The sequence below is a fragment of the Antennarius striatus genome, chromosome 13, assembly GCF_040054535.1.
Source record: "Antennarius striatus isolate MH-2024 chromosome 13, ASM4005453v1, whole genome shotgun sequence".
NCBI classification, from domain to species: domain Eukaryota; kingdom Metazoa; phylum Chordata; class Actinopteri; order Lophiiformes; family Antennariidae; genus Antennarius; species Antennarius striatus.
In genome coordinates, this window is record NC_090788.1 from 6,874,700 (window position 1) to 6,902,677 (window position 27,978).

Genomic DNA, 27,978 nt, shown 5'->3' on the forward strand with positions numbered 1-27,978 from the left:
TCATTGACAGTTTATGGAAGCCAATTTTTGGACAGGTAGTACAGTAATTGGCGCCTTGTAATCTGTAATTAGAGTAACCCTAGGCAACTTGCATGATAAGTGCTGCAGCCCTGTGACAAAACCCACACCATTGCAGTAAAGAAAAAAACAATTGTAGCAGTAAAACACCACTCAGTTTAAGAATTTATTTTTATGGCTTTGAATTAAAGTTGTTTGTGAGATTGTACAAATCTTCTCCAAAACATGACATCACAGACTGGAGGCTGTGATTTCACACTGACGCACGATGCAGAAAATAGCCGTAGTGGAAAAAAATGGTGATTAATATTTTAGTGCTTGAACTGCTTTATTCTGGTGAAAATTCTATATGGCAATGCTTTCAGATATACTCTGACTCACAGAACACCATCTGCAAGTGTCACCTTGTATTATCTGTACTTGTACGTCAGTGTGACATCATAGACCTGGATTGGATGTAGTAGGCTGTGCCAAATATTGACTTATGCTGATGGAGCTGTCCTAACATAACATAACAGCCCTGACATACAATGATGTTTCCCTGCAGAAGTAAATGAAACATTATCTGACTGGAATCTCATGAGGATGCCCAGCAACTCCCAACTGTTCATTAAGCTTTACAAATATTACTCTGTCGTCACTGTCTGTATCTCACAGTTTACAGTTTGACCTACCAAAACTGGTGCAAATAAAGTTAAAGGTTTGATGATCACAATCCTCTTTCTGGCTTTTTTAATCATTCAACACTTGTTTTGCGGGCACTTCATGAATTCTAAAATTTATGCACATTTTTCACATTAATTTTCATTTTTTATGACACATTCATTTGACCATCTGAAGCAAAGCAGTAGGTGAAAATATAACAGAATTAATCCAATTGCTCTTTCTTTTCACTCCTAGGTTCAAGTAGGAAATGAAAGACACAAAACATATGAGACTAAATATTTTGTCTCTAAATTGTTTGACTTTCCACTAGAAGTTTAAGAGATTCATGACAATACATCAGACAGTCTTAGCAAGCAAGTGACAGCCAGGTCAGCGCAAAGAACGAGGATTGCTGCAGCTGTGAAACAAAGACATGACATATATAATGCTGTAATATTTCCAAATCCATCAGCCACTCAATGCATGATATAGCTGCATAAGTCTTTATGGCCAGATTCCCATTGTCATGGTAACAAATGTTAGGAGATGATTTAAAAATCTGCAGAACCATGCATTTCTTTAGAGAAAAAACAAAACTGTTCCGCTGGTTGAACAATAGCTTGTCGCTGGTAGGGAGCAGCCTTTAAATGTACATGCTTCTTCATTTTCACGATCTAGGAGACTGAACCGATGTCTTTTATGTCCGAGTCTGTCGGATGAGTCATTTTGATTTGTGATAAAAGCCATCCGGTCCAGTCCCTTCAGCAGGTCACTGTGGGGGCATTCTGGCTATATCCAGACACCAGCTGGAAGAGTTAGGAAGAGGAGGACGGACTGGATGTATTGCACATATCCGATTCTAAGCGAAGACATACACACTCACACACACTCACACCAAGCCCTCTCATTTTCCCTGTCTTTGTCTCCATCATCTCCTCTTATCCTACATCACGTTTTCAAACAGCTGCATGGATCTCATCATGGTTTCATCCTGAGGAGAGAGGGGTGGAGAGGAAGAAGTGTTTGCAGCAGAATGATGCAAATAACAAGCAACGTATTTTCCTCATGTATAGTCTAGTATTGTCATGTACAGTCTGCCATGCTGCATAAGATACATGAAAACAATTTCAGTATAATATTGCATTTCTGTTTATTTGTACTGTATATTTAACGGGACAGGAGTGTGTTTCAAATCTTTGGAGGACATAATATTCTCTGGAGGCTTTCAATATAAATGTATGAAGTATTTGCATTCATAAACATAAATCACATCTATATATTTTTCATTGTTATCAAACATATTTAAAATAAGCACAAAGATCTGCAGACACATTTCCTGTCTGTGATTATGATAAAGGTTCCAGTATTTTCATACTTGTTAATTACAGTGGTACCTCTAATTACGAATGTCTGTACTTATGAAATTTTCTAATTACGAAATTTCTCAGCAGGAAAATATTGCCTCTAGTTATGAAAGAAATTTCGACTTACGTAAGGTAAAAATACAGTATCGGCTGATACTCGCAGCTCCCACAGGTTCCTGAACGCAACATTCTCATTGCTGCTCTGCCATTGGCTATTACCTAGTATCTTCCTGGCATCCCATTGGCTAAGAGGGACCTCTGTGTGGAGCTAGATCGGTGTTTATGCAGGGTCTTTGTCATTCGGCTCTCGACCCCTGAGGTGTTCAGATAGTTTTGCGCAAATATACTGTATTAACTTTTTGAGTATTCACTATGGACCCCAAGCAAGTGACGAAGAAAAGAAGAAAAGAGATGACGAAGAAAAGAGTTTGCATTTTTATGCTTATTTATGTCAGAATTTTTGGGGGTATGGAACAGATTAGGGCATTTGCATGGAAAACACGTCTCTACTTGCGAAATTTTCTACTTACGTAATTTCTTCCGGAACCAATTAATTCCGTAAGTAGAGGCACCACTGTATTGATAACTAATAATGGCTTTGTTATTATTGCACATACAACTTAACTGATCCACAAAAAAGAAGTGGACTAAAGTGCTTAATTTAAAAGTCAACTATTACCGTAACTATTGAATTAAAACAATTTTAAAATGAATAATTATAGACATTAAACAAATTCATTGAGGGCATTTACAAATAACTTCCTTTATGATTTGTTTGGTCACATTTTTGTTATTCAGAATATTAATATATTCCTAAAATTAAATGCAGTAATAACTTCAACACAATACATACCTCCTGACAGGCTATGACAAACTCCTCTAAAGTCACCACTCCATCCTTATTTTTATCCATTTTCTGTGAATAAAAATAAAATGTAATATATTACCAATGAGTCTCTTGAACGGACTTAAAGAATACTCACTAAAAAAAATGTTTGTTTGAAATATTATTCTTATGTGTTAAAAATTAACCTGAAAAAAGGCATCCACATGCTGTTGTGGGACATCTCCTGTTAGTGCAGGGTAGGTGTATTTGCCCATCATGTCATAGATGGCTCTAACAATCTCAGTCATTTCCTAAAAGGAGAGAGGATTTACATTGTGGTGAGACAGATGATAAATAAGTGCTGAGTACAATGACACAATCACATTCTCACCTCTCTGCTTATGTAGCCATCTCTGTTAATGTCGTAAAGGTGAAACGTCCACTCAAGCTTTTCTCTCAGTGTTCCTCGCAGCAAAATAGACAAACCTGTTACAAAGTCCTGGGAGCAACAGGACAGACAATGCTTGATAATCGATAGGAGTAGATAATGAGTAATATTCTATAGAGAATGCAGTTATATTTACCTTGAACTTGATAGAACCGTTATTTGCAGTATCAAATGCATTGAAAAGATAATGTGCATACATGCTTGCATCTACAACACAGAGATTATAACGTGAGTTTTGGTGTCTGAAAGTGTCAAGGCAATGCAGAGGTAATTCAAAAAATTCTAAACACCGTACCTCCATGAGGAAAAAACTGTGCGTAGATGTGTTTGAATGTTTCCTCGTTTACCACACCGCTTGGACATTCCTGTTGATAAAAAAACAAAAAAACAAAACAACAGCTAGTAAATATTTTCATGCAGTCCATTTTTTTCAAATTGATTTTTTCATCATTGATGTCATCTGGTGGGAAGTTGCATCTACAGGCAATTATGCATTTGGTATGAAAACAACACAAGATTGCATTTTCACACTAGTGCAACATTCATACAGTCTTGTAAATATGTGATTACTGTTATGATTATGCACTGCCTTTAACTACATTGTACATGGATTTCACATATTTCAGAATTCCCAGATGTAGGTTGGCTAGGATGTGTCACCATGTCGTGAAACTCCCCAGAATGAATTCTGTCATCGAACCACACAACAAGAACTACTCCACAAACACTACCATCCGCTTCACCTCTTTATTATTTTGTTAATCTTGCCATTATGAGAGTTTGTCACTAATTGAGGTAAACTTTATAAGATTTCGTTCATAGCTGTGGTTTGGATGTACTGTATTGTGCAGAACAGTGTTTTGAATGAACATAGAAATGGTGATACATCCACCAAAAATAATTTAATGATGAAGAAAGTGTGTAATCACATTCTTGAAGCCCCGATAGAGGATCTGCAGCTCCTGTTTGGTGAAGTTACTTTGTGCTTCCAGTTGCTCGAGGCCCTCCGGCCTGTGACACACCATTGTCATCTCGAGCTCGTCGTCTCCTTTATCTGGGGGAAGAGCGAGAGAGAGAAAGAAAGAAAGACATGCTAAATATCATGTCAGGATGTCTGCAGGTCCTGTTCTACCTCGTCTTTAGAAATATGACAAAACTTAAATTCACTGGAAAGAGGCAACTCAGCAAATCCTAAAAACGATAAGTTGGCAAGAAGCATATCGGAAAAATTGATGAGCAGTGGAATAATAAAGCAGATCACAGCTGAAAAGAACGTTTATAAAAAGACCGGTGAAGGAGAGCTGGATTTGTCTTCCCCTCGGGAGTCGAGAGGTTTTATTAATGGCAATGCGGCGTGTCGGGTGCCCTGAAGATGGATGACGGTTGATGATATGAAGGGTTCTAGTTCTGCTGCAGGCAACAGTTTGTCTCTGTGACTGTCTCCAGTAACATGGCAACACTGACAAACATGATTGCAATCTCAGACATGAGCAAATATCCACAAGAAAACAGCAAAACATGCTCAGTGGAATTCTTTATTCTATTTGCTGGCAACAGCACAAACCAAGGAAAAATGTGCAAACTTTGAACTGCAGCTGAGTCAGCAACAATTGTCGCAGTCAAACTTTAAAAGCAGGAAATTAAAATAAATATGACAATCTTTCCTTTCAGTGTATTTGGCAGAGATCCCAAATGAATCTTCATTTAGAGCATATTAAATTGATTTCAATTTCACTCCATACAGAGCAGTCTCAACTATAAAAACTGAATGATTTCTGTTTATGACTCTATTTTATTTATGAACATTTCAAAATAATATAATTGAGAAAAAGATTGGAAGACACCTTCCTCATAGATCGAAAATATTAGACAAGCCAAAGAGGTACCCTTCCCTGCCTGGTTGCACGTATGATCCCTCTATAAGGCTAGATCCCTGATATTTTTATTAGAGGGCGGAATAGTTAGAACATTTACTACCAGTTATCAGCTGAACATAGAGCATGTGGTTATTTATTATTATCTCTCAATCTTCCCTCCACCTTCCTCTGAACTCCTGCTGCACTCTGCCTGTCTCTCGTTGTCATGGGTGATCGATGGCAAGCATGAACATGTGATCAGTGATGAATAGTCTGATAATGTAATTATCAAAAAGGTATCAAATTTACTTTGGACACTTATGAATAATAATATCTCAGGGCATAATAACTAACGGCAAAGGGCGCTGCTGTACTTGCAAGCAGGTGCAATATTCTTTCAGTCAAGTTGTGTTTGCGATGGTGTGATCAGAAGCAGATGATATGGAATGAGGGTGAGGAAAGGAAACAGGCGTTGATGGTGTTGATTGGAGGAGGGGTGACACACTGGGAAGAGAGAAAAAGGATGTAGAGGAGTGTGAAGAAAAAGGCGTGAGAAAAGGCGCAATGAGGAGGAGAAATGAGATTTAAATGAAAGACAAATACCAAGTATTGATCTCTAGTGCGCAAATGGGGAAAGGGACATAGTGTTTCTTGAACTGGGTCAGAACTGACTAACATTTCAGCGAATTTAGAGATTTTGCAGCATTAATGCAGACTAGTTTCCCGGTGTTATTTAAGGGGTCTTAAAAAAGGAGCATTAACTCCACAAAAAAAATCCATCATCAAACAGACAGGGAGGCAATGAGGAGAGGTATGCGTCACATGGTGATTTTATCGATCAACAGCTACTTTATCATGACGATAACGACAACTGCTGCAAAAGCTTCTGACCAGCAGTGGTTTGCAGGTCTGATTTTTTAGACGCTGCAGGTCCGTGTGTTTGCAACAGAATGAATTCTAGAAAAGAAGAAAAAAAGGCTCTTCTGATTTTGGCCAAAAGTGACAAAATATATTTACAAGTCCTTCTAAAGCTAAAAATATGTTATATGTACAATAAAACTAGTCACTCACTACTTTGCATCCTCAAAAGGAGGAAAGCGCTCGAGAAAAATATACACCACCCAGCCAAGATTTAGACCGGCTCATTGTAGCACATTGTAGGTCAGATACAATGTGCTACTTTCCCATGCAATTTTTTTTTTATAAGGATAAATCAAGAAGATAACAATTTAATTAGTGAGACTTAGACGTGTGGGAATGGCAGATTAGCCAGGTTATCAGAGTGGCATCATCTACCAGAACTACTCAGTTTTACATTTGTAATTTCTAAACAGCAATAAATACAACAAATATAAAAAGTCAGCAGCTGAAACTTATGTCTGACCAGCCTGACACTGCATACTCGTGATGCATCCAGTGTGGAATGGCTGTAGCTGCTGGAAATACAAGTAAAAGGACTGAAATATGAGGCATTTTTTTGTAGATTGTTTTTAAATTCAGCAGACAATAATTTCACGATGCTGTTCACTAACCGTGATTTGTTTTAGATTACAGAACATCCCGCTTTTACCCACCTCGCTTATCAGTTGTGATACTTATATCCCTTCGCTTAGATCGATTAAATCTTACGTATTGGTAACACAAGATAAACTTTAACTTAAAAAATCAGGATTGCGTCATTGACCCCCCCCCATCTTTTTTGTTTCAAGCTGCATATCAAAAGAAGCATGATAGATCCCAGCATGATTGATCCCATCTCATTTCAAAGCAGAGGGACTGCTTTGTCTGCTGGTCTGTGTATTTGATCTCTATTTAATGCTTCTGTAAATTCATCATTCATCCTGGGGAAAACTGTTAAGCCTCTCCTCTTATCCCCCAATAACCCAGTTTCCATGACAACAAGGATCTGAAGCATACGGCAGCAAGAGGTATGATATGTGAGCTGCGTGTTGATTCACATGAACCGTCTTTTGCTTCCCTCTGCTCCCATTCAAAGAGCACACATGCCTGCGCGACACTCAAATGGACACACACACACACACACACATGACACACACACACACACACACACACACACACACACACACGCTCACACATACACACATGATGTAGTGTCAGGGACAGAGATTGTTCTCTCACAATCATTTTCAAGGACACACTTTGCGGTGCACTGTAACCTTTACATTATTACCACAATACATGTATTTCACCACACGTCTTGTATCACTCAATCATAGCTCTGCTACTGCTTCTTTGACTAAATACTGATCAAAATAAAAAATAATTCTTGCATAAAACATTTACAAATAAAACTAGCATCAGTTCTTTTGGTTAATGCACTTTACACGCAGATACCAGTTGGTTCCATTTGACCGATACATTCACTGCTCTATTCATCCCATTTTCAGACATAATTTTAATAATCATATAGTTACTCCAAATAAAAATGGTAAAAATATATGTTATTGCTATCACTATTTTGTCTACATTGTTTATTGAATGTTTTCTTAATTTTCCCCTCAGTCTATAGATTTTGTTTACCCTGACTAATGTTGACATACCTCTTGACGGTCTCCTTTGCTTGGTCTGCATGGTCAAAGTGCCCACCACAGCACCCATGTTGTCACCGTGGAAACCAGCCTGGTCAACAACCCAGAGAGTTAAACAGTCCTGTAATTATTTCCTGATCTTGTCAGCCTGTTGTTCTGTCCTTTTTTCTTCCTGCCTGTACAGCTCTGTATCTTAAAGGGGCTCTGCCCCTGTTCTTCCTCCTCTGGTTACAGGTCTGTCAATGAGGGACGAGTCTCTCCTTAGAGCTGGTTCTGATCTCTTCCTCCGAACACACACACACACACACACACACACACACACACACACACACACACACACACACACACACACACACACACACACACACACACACACACACACACACACACACACACAAGCTGTTCCTGCCTTTCTGCGCCACTCCCTTCATTCTGTGCCTCATTCCACTCATATGTCAGCCTTTCCCCCTTCTTTCCAGCTCCCAGCCTCCTCAGACTCTCATGTTATTGTGGAGCGCTGGTAACTGATGCTGGACCCAGTAATAACACTGCTGACAATCAGATGGGAGCAGGTGAAGACCATGTATTTCGATCTATCTGACACATCTTCATTACTTATCTCTGTGTTTACTGTCATGACACACACACACACACACACACACACACACAAGCAGCAGTTAATAATGACTTCTGTAAAATGCTGCCTTGAATTAGCACTCTTACTCCCTGGTGCGTTGTTACCATAATCAGCCTGTACGTCAGCTATGAAACCCACTTGTGTGTGTTTTTCCACTACAGACACACACTGCTGACATCTTTTAGCGCGTCTCTCTTTCCTGTTGCAATTTCAAAGGCAAGGTAAAATACTGTTATTGTTAAAAACATTAGAGTGTTTAATGGTATCAATCAGTTTTCGTGGAACATTGTATTTTCTTCAAATTAAGAAAATAAGACTATGTGCACTAGGGAATGAAAGCAGAGGAAGTGCGTAATGTTTATTCCTTATAAACTTTAAGCTGTAAGCATTAAAATTCAAGCAGTTTTGTTCCCACCAAAAGTGATTTTTCATTATATTATCAGTGTTTTGTCTATTTGTATGACATAATTAACTGTTGCATGAGGAAGCAAACAAATAAAGATATGCCTGAGACAAGATTTTATTAGGATTTGTTCTGCAGCACTGATCCTTGTGAGGTAATGTAAGTGGATGGAGTGAAGCACGGAATATTCGTCTCCTCAAATATCCACTAGGTGCACACTAGTGTGTGTGTGTGCGTGTGCGTGTGTGTGAGAGAGAGGGGGGGCGCTTGCTTCACAAAACCTCTCTTGTTTTAAAAAATTTATGCTCATTTTTCAATGCCGTTTCAGCTTTCTTGTTGCTTGAAAGTTTCTCTCCACTTTCACTCTGTTACAGCTGTGACAAATAGAGCAAAAAAGAGAAAGTCCAAACTCTGTAGTCCTCCATGAATTGAATATTCATTTTCTCATACTCAAGGAAGCCTTGAAATCTTGCTTTACCTCTGGGCTGTCCTCTGAATAACAGAGGACAGCACATATATATTCAGGTAGTTGGTATGGAAGTGATTTTGTGTGTTTGCATGTGTGCATGCTGTTTGCTGAGAGTTGGCCTATGGTTTGTGTGACTGCCCAGGTGGAGCTGGTATAAGAACTTAACATGCACTGATTAATTAAACATAAAGTCATGCATAATTCTGGCAAATGCCCACTGCTATGTCATGAGATGTCCTGCCTTCTGCTTATAAACCATTTCACATTCCCTTCCCTTCCATTTGAATATTATCACGGAAAAATAAAGCTGCTTGCAGCTTTGGAGACAGTCGTACATTTAGATCAGTGATTTTGCATTTTTCCATCAAATATTCATAACTTTTGCTACTGGATGAATCTACATCATCAGATCAGATCAGAAAGCATGGGTCTTCATCATGTATGGAATGGAGGCCTGTGACACACAACACTTGTACATACACCTACAGATGGAAGGATGAGTAGAACTGACCAGCTGTAATCCCCATGACAGATGTTGAGCAATTGGAACTGCCTTTCTGCATCATATCATCCTGCCCCAATGCAAAGCATGAAAGACACGGCACCTGAATTTGCGATGTTTTTATCATCTTTTAATATCTATCCATGCAAGTTCAGATGACTTAGACTAACAGACTGGAGAAACAGCTGAATCAGAGCAAGAAAAATAAACACTGTCAAAATACATCTCAGCTTTTATGAAGATAAATCGTGTATTTGTATAGCAAATAATCTGTTTACTTGTCAGATGTGTGACAGAACAGATTAATTGTTTCTCTAAATTTAACTTTAACAAGACTTCGATACTGCAAATATCAGTCAACCAAGAAATTTAAATGTCCACTCTGTACTTGGGTTATATTCTCATTTTGGCTTATTTGTTTTACAATTATCACCCCTGTTTCACAAGTTCATCATTATTTATTATTTCTAAGTTTGCATTTTAATTGTATTTCTTTTTTCATGTTGTTTTGTCATTGTTAACACTCTACATTTAATGCAATACAAATAAAGTTATGTTATTATTGTTATTGTTGTTGTTATTTGCTAGTACAATTTCTGGTTACATATAAGACTGTCATGTGTCGAAAAGTGAATTTATTCATTAAATATTATAAAAACAACAACACAGGTTTATATTTGTGAGGCCTGAGCTGACACTTTCAGACAGTTAAAAGTATGTCTACAGTATTTAAGACCTAGAGTAGAATCATTCACTTAATTTATATTTATTATGGAAAATGAGAAAACAAATTACACTAACATTTACCAATATAAGTTAAATGTAATTTATGGAAAAAGAGAAGGGCATACTGCAAAGAGCAGTGCTGGATTCTGAAATAAGACACGATTATGTACTGTACAGTACTGGGAAAGTTGTTGTAGTGTGACGCTTTGGACCACAGGTGGCACTAGAGCACAATGATTCGTGTCAGAGGATTGGGTTTTCACTGCTAAACCAATTTGAGATAGATTGCAGGTACTACAATTAATATATATGCAAAATATATGCAATACATCATAAAAACACCACCATACTATTCACTGCATCAAAAACTTGAAAAACAGTAGGAAACATAACAATGAAGACAAGGCAGGCAGAGGACACTAAGACAAAACTAAATCTAGAAGAAGATGGTTACATAAAACTGTGTAGTGAGGTGATGTAAAAAATTAAAAGCAGAGAGACACACTGTCAGCTTCAATTGACTGCTTTTACAGCAACGGATAGAGGAGTGAAACAGAATGATAGGTAAGGGGGAGAGTTTTTAAAAGAAACAAATGCAGGATGATGGTGGATAACTGCTTGAATGTTATGATCATGTATGAAACATGGTTGTAGAACACAGGCCAGAGATCTGAACTGGTCTCTGCACTGTGGGATGATGTAACATTTTCAGCAAGGTTATGCACTTAAAGGACTTTGTGACTTGTAATAACAAGGGACAGGAGCAGCATGGGGCCGGATACGCAGATTCAATCTTTTACAACACTCCTGCTGCTTCCAGTAGGACCTCGGTCTGTATGAAAAATGAGTGTAAACCCAGACTGATGCTTGTGTGTAATGTTAATATTTATTTTAACTTTGTCATACCCCTAAATAACTGATAATGATAACTGCATTCATTGTAGTTAACCGTGATACACGGGTCCACGACTACAGCAGTAGACATAAATTGCAAACAATGAAAATAGACAATTGCATCACCTAAAACAAACAACAACACAGCATTGAATTGCCCATATGGTGGACAAATGATTCCCTATGGAGATACTAAAACTGGGCACCTTTCCCAGCTGGTGCCTTCTCAGTTTTCTTTAAAAAAATGTAACCTAATGTAATCTAACCCTAAACCTCACTACATTTGAAACCCTTCCTTTAAACAACAGTTAGAGTGATTCTGAAAGGATGTACAATGTAAATGCATGACAAAAACTATTCTGTTTGTTGCATCATGAAAGAGTATAAAAATCTGAGTCAGTCATACTATAGGAGGAGACTCTGGACACCTCTAATTTAAATTTTTTAATTGTTTTTGATCCAAAATGGAGTTTTGTATTAATCATGTTACTCAGCTTAAAAAACACATTTGGCAGAGTTGACTTTTGATTTTCTATTCATCACTACTACTGACCTTAGAAGAACTTGTATGCCAACAAACATGTTTCTGCAACTCTGACACTCCATCTTGAAAGATCTAAAGGTCTGAAAATACATACACTGTACATGTTGTATTTGTAAGAAGAGCATCATAAAGGCCAACAGGGAGTTTTGTGTCACAAGCAAATGCAAGAAAATGCAAATCTGCAAATTTACAGTAAGGCAAAATAGTAGAGGTGCGTTCTGGAGATTTGGGACTTAAATTTTTCAGTCCACCTGTCATGCTTGCATGTGTGAAGCAGAATATGCATGCTCTTGCATATTTTCATGTCTTCTTCCATGCATATGATGAGCATTCAGGACCTCTGCAGAGTCAAGGCCTGAGATCAGTGAGCAAGATAAGGATCAACGCTATATATTCTATTGTTAGAATATTTTTATAATGTTACTTTGCTCAAAGAGTATGTTACTTTCTATATCGCCTACTATTGTCAAAATGAACTTTATAATCTTGAAAAAGGGCTGCTTTTAGCCAGCTATACAAGGGAGGTCTATTAGAAATAAGACGTGTGCAACAAGAGGTCACCAATATTTACAAAGTAAGAAAACACTTGTATTGAAATCTAAACTCTACAGCGCGAGGGGAGTAACAAGACAAATATTAAAAATGGTTCTTTACAGGCTTCAATGATTTATTTATTTAGTTATTCATATTTCAGACATGTTAATATAACAACCTTCACGCCTTCATCACATTTACAACATCAACAACAACATCTGAAAAATAAAGGGCTGACGGGTTGGAGCTAATATGCTTGTGAATTTCCCATGTGTTCATGTTTATCCAAGAATTAACCAGTTTGTTACAGACACTTTAACGGTTTAGAATTCCATTATATTGTCGACAGATATCAACATACTCTTTAAAGTCTCCTAATTAATGTTAACCCTCCAAGCAGAAATCCATGGTTTTTTTTGTTCTTTAATCCATGCTTCTCACATTGATGATGTTGAATGGTTTTTTTAACTGTTCTATGGAATCCTTGACGTGTACCAAAAATTGGTGTAGAGCTCCCACTATTGAAGTAATTCTGTTGTACTGATCTTTGGCATAATAACAACTATTGTCCATCTTTATTGCTCATATTTCACCAACTCCTCTGCACTCCTGATCATCTTTTTTTTTTTCATCTGCTCCAGAGAAAGCCCCTTTGTTTTGATGAAGATCCTGCAGTTGTTTGTCCAGGTGTTGTCGATCAATCCATTCTTCTTTAGTTGTCGAACTTTTTTAGCGAGATTCTTATTAATTCTTATTAATTTTTTCCTTTCAGTTTGAAGCCTTGTTTCAGAAGAGCAATTTCTGTTTACGATTCTGGAATTTTATCAGCACCGCAGGTGGTTTCCTACCTCCAGATGACAGTGGATAACATGTCTCAATCTGGTCCAAATCTATCTATCTATCTATAGTTATCTCCAGATCCCTCAGTTGAGAAACCACTTGTTCCACAGTCTCGATGTCAACGCTGTCCTCAGTTCCGTCTCCCCTGGCCACAGCATGTGCGTAATTCCTCGGCTTGATTTTGATGTCAGTGATGATCACATCATTTATATGAATACTTTGTTCTAAATCATCCATTCTTTGTTGTCCCTGTTCTAAGACAGCAATTCTTCGGTCTTTTTCATCTGTGTCTTTCCGCATTTTCGTCATTTCGTCTTCCATGTCTCCCATGGCGTCTAGAACCAGTTTGAGCTTTTCTTCCAGCTTTTTATCAAAGACACTCCTTAACTTATCAAAGTCACTCCTTAACTTATCAAAGTCGCTCTTTAACTAGCTCTTTAACTCTTTCATAGAAGAGACCATCTGGTCTAGAGTATCCTTCATATTTTTGTTCCTATCCTCCTCCGATTTTCATCAGAGTCAGTGAGAGTCAGTATAATCAGTATGCACTCATCAAGTGCTGAAAGTCACTTTGTATAAACTAAAAGAATTTATGTGAAGATATTGTAATTTTCAGTAATAAAACTACTAGCACAAAGTGGAGGAAGTCACCAACTGTCTACACCATGAGCCGGGGAGGTCTAGTTCAGATGTAGCTGAAACAAATCTTCAGGGAAAAAATAATTCACCGCTTTTGTTCCAGCCAAGTCCAAAACCCAAGCTAGTGTTTTGTCTAGTGTGTTTTGTCTATTGACTGGTATTTGTAGAGGGAAATCTATTTTTACCAAATGGTTTTCAAGTTTGCCCAAATTTATGCAATATAACCGGAAAATCCCAAAAAAGTTTTTAATGCAGTCCTTGTCTGACTGATCAGAGATCATGGACATTCAATAGTGGTTTTCATACGTGCCCTTATGTACAGATATGTCTCCAGATTCCCTGAAGCTAATCATTTTATGGAGTATTGATAATGAAATCTTTTGAAATTGTTTGAAATTATGGATTCATAGATGCTGTCTTGCATGTCTTGAACTATTTGCCCATACAGATCTTCACAAAGTGGTGAATCTCTCCCAACTTTTCCAGGAGGCTTCTTTCATACACAATCATAATCACCTGTCACCGATGAATGTGGAGCAGTCCAGTTGGGTGGTCTTTTTTAAATAGTATTTCAAAACTTTCCTACTCTTTTTTTTGCCCCTGTCCCAACATTTTTACAGATTGTTGCCATAAAAAGTTAAATGTTAAATGTGCTCATCCTGATTTATTGTAATGAGGATCAGAAAGAAGATTAAATGCAGTGAATAAAAAGTTCTCAGTAAGTACTTTAAAACAAAAAACTTTAATTCGAGACATAGACTCAACGGGCTCCCCCTTTGGAGAGAATTTAGAACTTTCAGTTTTGGATAGTCTCCTAATTAAAATTATCAGCACTCAATTATAGAACTGAATCAAAGCATAGTCTCTGTGCCGCCCAATGCACAGAGTGTTTTAACCTTATGAAAGGTTAGTACCACATGCTGTCGTCGGTGAAGCACAAAGGAGACGCTGAAAACATGCTCAAAAGCACACTATCAAGGGATCGGATGTTCAATAAGATTCACTCTCAACCCAGAACCAGTCAGACTTTAAGGACAAAATGGGCAAGACTACAGACATTGAGATAAATACAGAACAAAAGCCAGACATGGGTGGACAGAAAAGAAATTCCTATTATACAACGTCTGTGTAGGTTAAATATCGCCCCCGCACACAGGACTACAGCTAAATGTCAGATTTGCCCCCACTTTGGCAATTTGTGCAAGAGCTTGAGTAGTTGCACTTTTCTCTAAATGTAGGTCTGGGATTGTTGGCATGTTTTTTTGTTATATAAAAGGAGAGTTGTACACATTCTCTCAGCTTGCAGACATTAAAGAAAAGGAACTGCAGAGCACGACCCAGTTTGAATACCTGTGCAGCCATAAACAGGCTGTATTAGTTCCAGTAAAGCATAATAGCTAACACAGCCAATGGTTGTGAACATGTAGCTACACTCTCAGCAGGTTTTATTACTTGGCTTTACAGTTTGATTTCATAAAGTTAAACAGAATATGTTATTGTGAGGGAGGATCAGATGGTGTTGGTGTGTGGGTGCTGGAGGTAGGAAGTAATAAAAAAAAAAACATTTAAAAATATATAGTGGTGATCCAGTCTTTCCGCTCAAACTGCTTCACTTCAGTTTCACATGAAAAATAAACAGTGAGAAATGAGCAAAAAAAAGCTGTTGTGCAACAAAAACTTCTTACAGATTTCTCTATGATTCACTGGCTTATACTAAATGTGACTGTGCCATAAATTCTCAGCGCTCATCTGACGCATCTGACCTGATTATTCAATATACTGTAAGCACCACCCAAATAGCACCACTTACAGTACAGAGCGTCACACTGTCCCTGCATCCAAAGTTCAACACATACAAATCTCCACCAGGCAGCTCCTATTACTAACATTGGCTCCATATCAAACCATGTTACATTTGAGCACTTGTGCATCATTGAAAAAAAGAGTAGAGCTAGTGCTGAATTAGACTACACTTCAAAAGGAAGCGTTTTGAACAAGGACATCAGTCTTGACCTTGATCACATGACAATGACAGAACTCGGTAGAGGAGTGCAAATGGTTTGTTTTGACCAGAAAACTTGTTGCAAGGTTGGTTTTTTTTAAAAAAAAGCAACAACAACAGCACACCGCTAAACATGAACTGTTTCCAATCACACTAAGGTGAAGATACAAATGTGCAGTGTTAGCATGAGTTAGTGTGGAAAAGCCACTGTACCTTTTGTGAGGGTTCCAGAGACCAATCTTTGCAGGGACTGGATTAATTTGAGCACCCCTTGCCTGCAGCGGCAGGAGCAGCCAGCCATCCTGGGGTCGAGACGGGGGGGGGCTGATGGGGCCTCACCAAGGGGTTAAAAAACCCCAAAAAGTTTCCTCCAAATTTAAAGATGAGATTTCAGTCTGTAAGTGTTTGCGAAACCTCTCTGTGGGAGAGTTTAGGCTTGATTCTTAATGCGAGGAGGATCTCCCTCTGTGGTTTTTGTGTTGTGACATCTTAAGTTCCTTTGAGGAGATCTCGCTGGAGGAAAAAAAAGTAAGAAGTTTTATAAATTATAATTCATCTGCAAACCCAAGCCTGCATAGTGGCTTTCACACAATTACACCAAAAGACTAATCACTATTAACACAGGTTTCATACTGAAAGTGGTGCTCACACACACATGGAGGCAGGAAACACACACACACACACGCACGCACGCGCACACTCACGCACACACACACACACATACACACACACACACACACACACACACGCATGCACACGCACACACCGTGGTGATGCTCAGAGGCAGCTATGGAAACGGAGCTAGATTTCAGATTTTAGTCAGATGGGGAAAAATGTTGATCGGAAACAAAAATCCAGACCTGTGTCTTAAACTTTAAATAAAAACTAACTGGTGTTCCACAGATCAGCGCGAGTCAGAAAATAAATTATTCAATGGGCTCCAAAAGTAGAACGCAGGAGCCTGCGCCTCGCAAGTTCTGTTCATCCAAGAAGAAGACAGCGTGGTCCAGTCCTCATCACCTCCTCCTCCTCCTCCTTCTCCTCCTTCTTGGTTTGTCTTCTCTCCTGTGGTCTTGTGAGCAAGTACTTTCTCCTTCTTTATATACTGTATGTATTTCTGTTAGAGGTTATCCCCCGAGCTGCAGCAGGAGTCCTGCGGCTGTGGTCTGTGGAGAAGCTCTGCCCTGGCGCTCGTAAAGGATTCGTACTGCAGAGAGCTCCAGCAGCCACCTCTGTACTCACCCTCCCTCACTTCTCCTCTGCGCTCCCTCCTCCTCCTCTGCATTTGTGATTGCTCTTTCTCCATCTTGCCAGTGCTAAATTTTCTACTTTTTTTAGACCCCCTACACAGATTCAGAATCTATGATCCAGTAAATAGTGGGATTTAACACATTTAACAATCCACACATCGTCAGTGCACATTGTGCTTTGTTGCAAGATGTCTCATCTCAGCTTGAAGTGATTCATCAGTAAAAGACTATTTTGTGTTGAAGGAGAAATATTTGTCTTTGTCAGGCACTTAAGGCTTTTCTGTAATTTTCTACAAGTTGTTTTCTTTAACCAAAAAACCAAAAAAGAGACGGAAATCGCACCACGGATTTACCTATCTATTTACCTGAAAGTGTGGGCAATATTGAAAAGAGTTTTACATTTGCTGGATTCTTCAAGAGAAGCATCATAAATTACCTAAAACTAAGTGTTTTGTACCAACCAATAGAAATGCTTCATTCAAGTGAGGTGAATCTCTACGAACAGCAGACAGATTTAAATGCCTGTCAGTAATAATATTAACGGCCCTTATCTTTTCTAGTACATCTTTAATGCATAATTTTTTTGTCACCATGGTGATCGGGCACCCATCAGAGCCAAGAAGCTATAAGTGCTTAAATAGCACAAAAATCTAGGTGCTAAATTCACATACATGCAATGCCCACAAATACTCCATCATGAAATGAAGAAAGGTTACATAAGCCTGCAGTTTGCTGTTTCTCACTCCACTGAACTCAACGATCGCTCAGAGAGAGCATGACACAGTGCTTCCTCTGTCTGTTTCCCTCCCTGTCATCCTCTGTCTTGTCTATATTTAATGCTTATAGATTTTATTTATCCTCTCACAGGCACAATCAAAATTGCATTCTAGGCAATCTCTGTCCCATATCCATCACAAATCCCCGTTGTGACTGACAAACAAACAAAAATCCTGAGAAAGGGAAGACTGACGCTTCAGTGACTCGAGGTGGTTGTTCATACGATATTGTTTAGATCCCGGGAGAGGAACACTTTACTCACAGAGTATCAGAGCGAAAATAGCTGCACAGATACACTTTCAAAAATAATACATGCATGAGTAGGACGATGTAATTACAGTTACAATATAAATGCTGCATTGTAAGAAAAACGGTGATCCTGTGTGTTTAATTGTTACAGGATCATGGATGTCTGTCCTCTCAGAAAACAAATCAATATAAGAAGTGGACTGAAGTTGTGCTCTTCTGTGAACTCTAAGAAGACATATTTATATTATTCACCACTAGAAAACCCAGAGAAAAGGTGAAAAGGATGAAAGAAAATCTCAGTATCCATGGAGATATGGATATAGACAAATTCAAGGAGATTGTTTTGGCACTGATACTCTATAGTGCTGTCATAGTGATTTAAAAGAAGACAAAGAAATGTAAGCATTTTAATGATATAGATTAATGAATTCATTAATTCAGTCATTCATTAATTGATTTTCATAATTCTGTTTCCACAGTGTTCAACTAACTGCTGGTGGGTGCAGGAAGCCACTGAACCTTGCAGTAGCACTATGCTGCCTCCCACACTCTGATGCTAACTCCCCCAAGATCCGGCACTGAGCATGCTCATACAAACGCGCTGCTGGATCCCGAGACAGGAGTTCTGCGATCATCTGCGCATGGAATGATGAGAAGTGACAAAAACAGTAGGAGGCCATGAAGCTGAGATATCGGGCTTACTGAGGCAAAGCCAACCATCACTTCATTATCAGAAACACACACACAGAAACAAAGAACAAGAGCTTACACTACACAAAGGAATGATATTGGCAGTAAAACTTCTTTTAATCTTTTTTAACACCACAAGATAGAATCTCAGTATTTACGTAGCTGAGGTTTAATTTGAAAAACATCCAAAACCTGGTGAGGAAAGCAGATCATCTTTAAACTGTGCTTTGAATATAAACAGTAATATTTGAACATGAACAGTTTACAGAGTATATCTACTAGGGATGAACGAGTACACCACAATCTGTATCTGTTGAACCATTTAAATTATCTGTATCCGTGTCTGTATTTGGAATGGGTGGGACTTAAACCGGAAGGGGGTGTGGTTTGACTGGAAATGGGTGGGGCTAAAATTGAAATGGATTGATCAGAAGTTCCTCTATTTATTGTTTATTTTAAAACTATTTAAAGAAGAGCTTCAAAATTGAGATTCAAATCAATGTTTTCGATCAAAAAAGTAAGAGAACTATTTACAGAAAGTTTTTTATGATCTCAGAACATGAATATTCTACGGAGCCCCTTAGGGGACATGGAGAGAGGAAAAAATAAAGCTCCATCTTATCCTGCATAACTTTTGCGAGTGCTCACAAAAAATATTGCGAGATCTCGCGATACCTTTTGCGAGGTCTTGCAAAACTACAGGTTTATATACTTCTGGGCCATTTTGGGCTTTATGGAGAAAAAAAATGGAGGACACCCATCCCCTTGCAGTGAAAATTCTTTTCAAATGTCTGTAGTTTACGCAAAAATTGTGCCGCCTACTAAGCACTGCTTGAATGTCCTTATATATTAGGCCAATTTCAAAATAAAATCCAATAAACCGCTCATATGGGTGGATTTCCTCCATTGTTTTTTCTCCATAAAGCCAAAACGACTCGGAAGTACAGTATGTATCTGTAACTTTGCGAGATCTCGCAAAAGTTTTACGAGATCTTGCAAAAATGGACCTATTTTTTCTCTCCATGTCACCCAAGGGGCTCCGTAATATTCTTAAGTGTATGAATAAATATTTACAGAACAGCCTCAGAATTGAGATTCAATGCTTTTGATCACAATAGTAAAGAAACTATTTACAGGACAGGATTTTTTTGAACTCAGAACATGAAGTGTATAAATGAATACAACGCATGCAATAGGAAATGATGAACTACAAAGTATGTATGAACAAGAATTGTCATACTCAACACAACTTTCTAAGATTAAAGTCAAGACAGATAATCCTGAGATCGCCCAAAAGTATCGAAAACCCTGATTTCAATTCCAACTTCCTGTCTCTGTGTTGAGATTTTCTGCAGTGACAGTAAAGAAAACCAAACTGCGGAGTAGACCAGACGTCCGGAACGCACTTCAGGTGTCATTGTTGGCATCATTAACGATTATTGAGCAAATGAAGGCCGGTCTGTGAAAATATAATACATATAACATGTTAAAGAGTTATGACAGGCTTGTGGGCTCAAACACAAGACATTTGTTGTTTGGAAATGAGTCACAAAATATATCTTCAATCAAAAGTCTAAATTGGATTTAATAGCTCATTCATTGGCCCAAACGCAGACCCCTGGCACACCTCCGAAAAATTCATCGAGCAGCTTGCAGAACAAAATAGTTTAATCATTCCCACTGGGAGCAATGATGAAACTTGACTTGATAAACACCGGCTGCAACTTAAGGCCGGCAGTAGCTCAGTCCACTAAGTCTTGAACTGGGAACTGGAGGGTGGCCGGCTCAAGACCCTTGTCGGGCAAACAATTGTGAACTCCCAGTTCACCTCCCAAGCACTGCCAAAGCACTGTGACCTTTATAAGTTGCTCATTGGGGTCGCATCATGACTGATATAGGCAAAATAAGTATTTGAGAAGTTTAGCTTTAGCACCCTCCAACTGGATTCGAGATGATTCAATAAAAGTGATCAGCACTGAACAAGCTGCACTCAGAGAGGCTGCAGTCAGACCTCTGCTCGCTGCCTTGAACCGCAAAGGCGCAGAGATCAACGGCCCCCGCGCTTTGGCGCCACCTTATGGCCACAAATACACACTGCAGTTCGTATTGCATTTCACCCTTAATGGGCATTTTCTTTCACTTGGGACTTATTTATTTTACAAATGCCATGCGAACTTAATATTACGTAAAGTTGACTAAATTTAATTTTATAAATCTTGTTTAGCAATAAGAAAAAGTTCTTGCTGAAAATTACTTTATATTGTTGTTTGAGAACTTTTTGTTTAATTATTATCATCATTAACAGTTTTAGTAGAACTTTAGTTAGAAGCAAATGTTCTATCTGAATAATATGGATTATTTCCTAGAAGTTCTTTCATTTAGTCAAACATTAATACTAGTTGTCAAAGAAATCAAGCTTAACTCAGCTTGACTTCTTCTTCGTCTTCTTTTTTCTCTTCCTCTTCTATTCAAGATTTGACCCAGACTCCATTCAAAAAGCTGCTCCTTATTACGTCTCCAGTGTAATCATACTTACAGTGTGATAAACAATTACAATAACAAAAGTGAAACTTTTTCTAAGTCTACCTGTGGTTTTCGCAGTTGCTGCAACATCCCCCAGAAAACGAACTACAGATCTGAGAGGAACTATGCACATAGACGTGTTCTGCATGTCATGAGCATTGAAATAACCAGTGGTGTATGTTTATTTTTCATTAAATCTATAAAAAGATTAAACTCCTGCCTGCAATATGACTGTGTCCTTTACTGATTACCTTATTAGAAAGGGATTTCAGTATTTGATATGTTTGATATGTTATCTGTGCAGCAAAGTTACTGCAACAAATATAGTGATACAAAATTAAAATGTATAGTCATAAAGTCGACTGGATCAAGGAAACTCTAGAGGTAACAAAGTTAAACTTTCACGTCATGAATTAAATGATTTTTAGACAGCTGAGAAGGAATACTTCAAACCATTTCACTCTGACGGCTTGTTGTTACCAAAAAGTGGCAAAAATTCCAACTATTTTAACTTCACAACTTGAAATTAGTGCAAAATAATGATCCTGTCCTGTACTTCGTTTGTTCTTGTATCTCTGATACTCAGTAGCCCATCTCATTCCTGTCCTGAGATCAAATATACCTCATGGCGAAAGACTAGACCCTTATTTAATCTATAGTATTGAAAGTATTTGAAAGTATATCTTACTGCCATCTGCTGGAGATTCTACGGCAGCGTAGAGCTTGAGACATGGTGAGATTTTACAGTTATTGGGCTCCGTGGATGAAATTTATATAAGCATGCGTACCCTAAGACGACATTTGAAAAAGATGGGGCTATACCGGAGGAAAAAGGAGTCGGACCCTCTTGAGGTAGCGTCAATCCTCATTGATGAGCTGGAGGGACACGGCCGGCTGCATGGATACAAGCTCCATCATCTCAACATAACATTCATTTATTCATTCATTCATCTTCTTAACCGCTTAATCCGCAAACGCAGGTCGCGGGGTCAACATAACATCTTATCACGAAATAACGTGATACGTATCACGAAATAACGTGATACATATCACGAAATAACGAGATACGTATCACGAAATAACGTGATACGTCCCGGTTTTTATTTTCTTGGTCTGGCAGCTCTACGCTTCCGTAAGATTCAGTAAAAGGTTCTTTGATTATTAATTGCTGTGAGATGGCTCACGGACAAACTGTGGTCTTCGCAACACATGACACAAAGTCTGGGGTGAATAAGGGTCTTACTCCCTTGGAGAAGTCGCAAACTTTTTCCACTTCTAAGTGGTGTCACTTCTTTACTTCAGAACAACTTCAAAACCACTGACAAAATCAGAGCAATTGCCTTCCTCAGAAGTCTTGTCCTCTGACAATTTGGTTGTTGTCAGTCAGTAATTCCTCTGCTCCTGTGTTTAAAGTACCATTCCTACTCATCCTCTGAAGGCAGACACATACAGTATTATTATCCTTTTTTCTTCAGACAAATACCCACGTCACGTATTCTGTGAAACACTTATACAATATAAAAAATGTAAAGACTGACATTCCTCCAATTCTTGGTTCTTCTTTCCCTTTTCCTCACAGAGATAGACCGAAACCCAAATATCACTCAGCACACATCGTTCTCTTTGGTTTCTACATGAACTCGCAGCAAGGCCAGTCGCTTCCAGTGATTGTGCTAAACTAACATCTATCACTTGCTCAGGTGTAATTTCTAACCCTGTAATCTAACCTTCAAATTATCCAAAAAAAACACCCCCAACACTTTTTTTTTTCATTAAGTTCAAAAAGAGCGACTCGGAAACTTACCAAGAGTCAGTTACACAGTTTCTAAATGTTTTATTTATTGAGAACTAACTTTTTTCAGTCCTAACAATGGAATCAATCCTTCATGTTGGATTATTAGCACTACAAACAAAATACGTTCACCTGGTTGTGGGTATGATTACCTTTTTTTTTTTAAAAAAAGGTCACACAGGGACACAGACCCAAAAAATAATAGACTTTGATTTGAGATAAAATTCAGATAAAAAGCACAGCTTCTTTCAACATTGGGCCATATTTTAATTGCCTTAGCCCTTCATCATAGGATATGAAAATTTAAGGGTAAATATAGATAACCACGATCAAAATAAAAGACCCAGTGCTCATCACATCAGTAATGAGACGACGAGCGTTCATAAAACAGGCGAGTGACGCACTCTGCCTGCAATATTGTGTATACTGTATGTAGTCAGTGAAATCATGTTTCAATATGGACTTTTTTGGTCCCACAATGTGTAACAAAGACCGACAACATTGTTATGGGACTTGATTCTCTTGATGTGGTAATAGTCAACACGGGATGCTTCTCCATCTGTACTCCAGTTCTCTGTGAATTAGTCCTAGTTCAGTGGCAGCACATCTGACATTGAACATTTACAGACACACACAATGGTTTGTATGGTTCATAAACAGAACTTTGTCATTGTTCATACATTTTTTACCCCAAAACAACGCATTGAATCACATTGATTTACATCATTTAATAGCATCTTTTTCCATTTGTTATAGCTGTAATCATACATATATACATACATACATACATATATTGGATTGGATGTTGTGCACAAAACAAATAGATAGATTTCACAATGAATAGCAAATGAAGGATTTTTTGCAACCAAGGAATGATGTATTGAACAAAATTTACTGTGTAATTTTTGCAAAATAAAAAAAATCCTTACTTAGCCTTAGCAAATGCATTTAAAACTAAAAGACATCTCTACTATTTTACATTAAATAAGGGTTATATTGGAGTATAAAGCACTGGCATAAAGAACAATGACTTAAAACCATGGAGAGGAAGACAAACGTTTGTGTCCAGTAAAACCTAAACTAAAGGTTGATATATTTCCATCCTTAAAGTAATAAAAGTAGTAAAATTAAGTTAAGCAAATGTCCTTTTTTTCATGTCTGTCATCGTGCTGAAAATTATTTTCAAGGGACAAGGGTTCTACAGGGTTTCTCAGCCTCTAAAAGCACTTTGAAATATCTGTTGATGTGATTAAGCGCTTTACAAATAAATGCCGATTGATTGAATCTATCAGTTGTCAGTTATCATTCTTGGGGGCAGCACGGTGGCGCAGTCGGTAGCACTGTCGCCTCACAACATGGCGGGTCTGGGTTCGAGTCGTGCTCTGTCCGGGGTTTGCATGTTCTCCCCGTGTCTGCGTGGGTTCTCTCCGGGTTCTCCGGCCTCCTCCTGCCTCCAAAAGCATGTGCTTCAGGTTAATCAGCTGGTCCAAAATTGCCTGTAGGAGAGAGAGTGTGTGCATGGTTGTATGTCTTCGGGTGTGGCTCCGCGGTGCACTGGCATTGTGGCCGGAGTGTCCCCCGCCTCACGCCCTATGCCAGCTGAGATAGGCTCCAGCTCCCCGTGACCTGCTACAGCGAATTCAGCGGCAGAAAATGAATGAATGATCATTCTTTTTAAAATATTATTGAAAAGGCCTTTAGAAGGGTTTTTTGCCCTCTAGTGGTTGATTTTGGGTATAGACAATTTTATTCCATGTCTCTTTTTGTGTGTGTAGGACTAATGAGCACTAAAGTTGAGAGTCTACGCTGGCACTAGTGTAGTCTTTGTGGACTTTGACTGCGTGCTAGTTTTTTCCAGTGACAAAACGCACCTGACAATATTGCACACAGGAATAAATGCTTTACTTTGTTTCACAATTCAAAACCAAACAGAGAAGGAAATAAAACACCGTGGGCCCTCTTGCTATGTTAGATGAGAAAATTCTGGCTCTAGAAGGAGGTTCTTCGATGTACTCTTTCCCCCTCGCTCTTCTGCCGATTTTCTATTACATCCAGGGGTGGGTTAAGAGTTTGTTTTGACAAAACCATAGTAAGTCATTGATGGAAAGTACAACAACAATATTTTTTATCTACATTTACCTTCAATCTTGATTGCTAGGTGTTGTAGTGGTTTGATTTTACACTGTGATCTATGGACTTTTAATCTGTTTTCACTACCAAAGAAGTCTTTTTTCCTAGACATGTCCTTCAAACGCATGAGGTAGACCCTTCCAGCAAAAGGATGACTTAGTCAGGTAGTACAACTGAGACAACTAACTCCCACAGATAGATGAAGTAGCCTTGGCTAAAAGCTAATAAAGTCTTATGCGAATTTTTCATTCTAAAAAAATATATATTTCAAATTCCAATGAATTCTCCTTTAAAAAATTGGAACCAGGAGGCAATTGACCTAGCTTAGCATAAAAGTAAGTATGGGGTAAACGCCTTGCTAGGCTTCACCCGATTCTTAAAATATGCCCTGGTATTAGTAATGGCACCTGAGGTCTTAAGCTGCTGCGTAAACACAAGGTGAATGAGGGAAGTCTTTTTATTTTGATTCTTAGTAAAGATAAGCTACTAAATACTGCAAATGTCACACATTTACTATTATTGAGACCCTTGATTCATGTGAAGAATCTTGATGAATTCTATGAAGTATTCCTAAGATAACTCCTTGAAGTCACAGAGACCTTTGCTTTGGTGAGATTGGACTGAACGTGACTGGGAACAGAATTATGAATCAATTTTCTTGTAGCTCTGCTGCATATCATGTACTGTATCTTCAAAATGGCCTTGAACCCCATCCCATTCTCATTTGTTTTCTCAACTGATACCAGACTAGATTCAACGTTAATCATTTCCATTGAATCGTTTTATATGCAGTGGTGCAGCTTGTGCTTTTCATATAAAATGGAAGTGACAGCTCTTCCTCAGTGACAGCTCTTCATCCATCCATCCATCAATCCATCCATCCATCCATCCATCCATCCATCCATCCATCCATCCACCCATCCACCCACCCATCCATCCATCCATCCATCCATCCATCCATCCATTGTTGTCTGATGGGACACTTCAGGTTCTTCACCTTTCCCTTACAATCCTATTTGTTGCTCACAGATTTTCAGGTCACTTATTCACTGTCATGGGCTAACAAGAGGTGGGAGAAACAAACCATTTGTAAACGTTTAACCATCTGTGGCTCCAAGCATCTTCTTTGGAAACTTACTCAGTCATCCATTCGTTCCACTTAGCTTGGCCCGCTCTTCATTTTTACTGATAATTTTATGTGTGTCTGATAAACAGACAGTTCTGTGTGACGAATTTTATTAAACCTGAATCAAATCAGGAAAGTTATGGGCAGCAATTTAAAAAAAAATCTTCCTTGTAATTCATTGTGTCAAATGTACTGGTTCATTCTATCATCCTTGGTGTCATCTTGCCGGTCTATCTCATGTCTTCTTCTTTTCCTTTCGGCTTTTCCCTTCAGGGGTCGCCACAGTGAATCAGTTGCCTCTATCTAACCCTGTCTTCTACATCCTCTTCTCTCACACCAACTACCTTCATGTCCTCTTTCACTACATCCATAAACCTCCTCTTTGGTCTTCTCCATCCATTCCATCCTGCCTGTACACACTTCTTCACCTCTTTTCCACACTCTCCATTGCTCTGGACTGTTGACCCTCAGTACTTAAAGTCCTCCACCTTCTTGATCTCTTCTCCCTGTAACCTCACTCTTCCACTTGGGTCCCTCTCATTCACACACATGTACTCTGTCTTACTGCAGCTAACCTTCATTCCTCTCCTTTCCAGGACAAACCTCCACCTCTCTAGCTTCTCCTCTGCCTGTTCCCTGCTCTCACTATATATCACAATGTCATCTGCAAACATCATAGTCCATGGAGATTCCTGTCTAACCTCGTCTGTCAGCCTGTCCATCACCATAGTGAACAAGAAGGGGCTCAGAGCTGATCCCTGATGCAGTCTCACCTCTACCTTGAACTCCTCTGTCACACCTACAGCACACCTCACCACTGTCTTACAGTCCTCATACATGTCCTGCACCGTTCTAACATACTTCTCTGCCACTCCAGACTTCCTCATACAATACCACAGTTCCTCTCTGGGCACCCTGTCATAAGCTTTCTCCAGATCTACAGAAACACAATGCAGCTCCGTTTGGCCTCGTCTATACTTCTCTATCAACATCCTTAAAGCAAATACTGCATCTATAGTACTCTTTTTTGGCATGAAACCATACTGCTGCTCACAAACCATATATTAATTACATTAATTTTCACCAGATTCAAGCCAGTTCTGATCGTATGTTGGGAGATTTGGATAATTAGTGAAGTATAAGCTGCTATACAGTACCTCACATGACCACACACACACACACACACACACACACACACACACACACACACACACACACACACACACACACACACACACACACACACACACACACACACACACACACACAAACACACACACACACACACAAACTCATTATTGCTATTGAGGATTTGTGATTGATATGAGTTCAAATATTGAGATTTCATGTACAGTATTTGACAGGTTTTAAACATCAAAACAATTTTTCTAAGTTCTGTAACCAGAACCCGGATTTATCTTTGCAAGGTTTAACCACTGTGGGCGAGTTAAAAGATGTGGCTTCACTCATATCTTTTTCTTCTACTCATTAACTCTTTACTCACAGACAACATGTCTTTTCCGTAAAAAATATTTTATTGTCATA

General features: G+C 38.6%; 1 protein-coding gene across 1 annotated transcript; it reads right to left on the bottom strand.

The window, feature by feature from the left end:
• Positions 1 to 179: 179 nt before the first annotated feature.
• On the bottom strand, positions 180 to 7,935 carry kcnip1b (Kv channel interacting protein 1 b). Its single transcript, XM_068331322.1, has 8 exons — positions 7,719 to 7,935; positions 4,231 to 4,355; positions 3,597 to 3,666; positions 3,438 to 3,508; positions 3,245 to 3,352; positions 3,060 to 3,164; positions 2,881 to 2,943; positions 180 to 1,654 (listed from the first exon to the last, which is right to left on the bottom strand). The coding sequence occupies exons 1-8, from the start codon at positions 7,774 to 7,776 to the stop codon at positions 1,607 to 1,609; spliced, it is 648 nt and encodes a 215-aa protein (XP_068187423.1). The 5' UTR covers positions 7,777 to 7,935; the 3' UTR covers positions 180 to 1,606.
• Positions 7,936 to 27,978: the final 20,043 nt, after the last annotated feature.

Excerpts from the sequence above, each read along its gene's own strand:
- kcnip1b (XM_068331322.1), bottom strand. The coding sequence starts at position 7,776 with ATGGGTGCTGTGGTGGGCACTTTGACCATGCAGACCAAGCAAAGGAGA. Across the intron at positions 3,353-3,437 it reads ACGGTTCTATCAAGTTCAAG|GACTTTGTAACAGGTTTGTC; the intron begins GTAAATATAACT and ends TGTTGCTCCCAG. Across the intron at positions 3,165-3,244 it reads ATGGCTACATAAGCAGAGAG|GAAATGACTGAGATTGTTAG; the intron begins GTGAGAATGTGA and ends CTCTCCTTTTAG.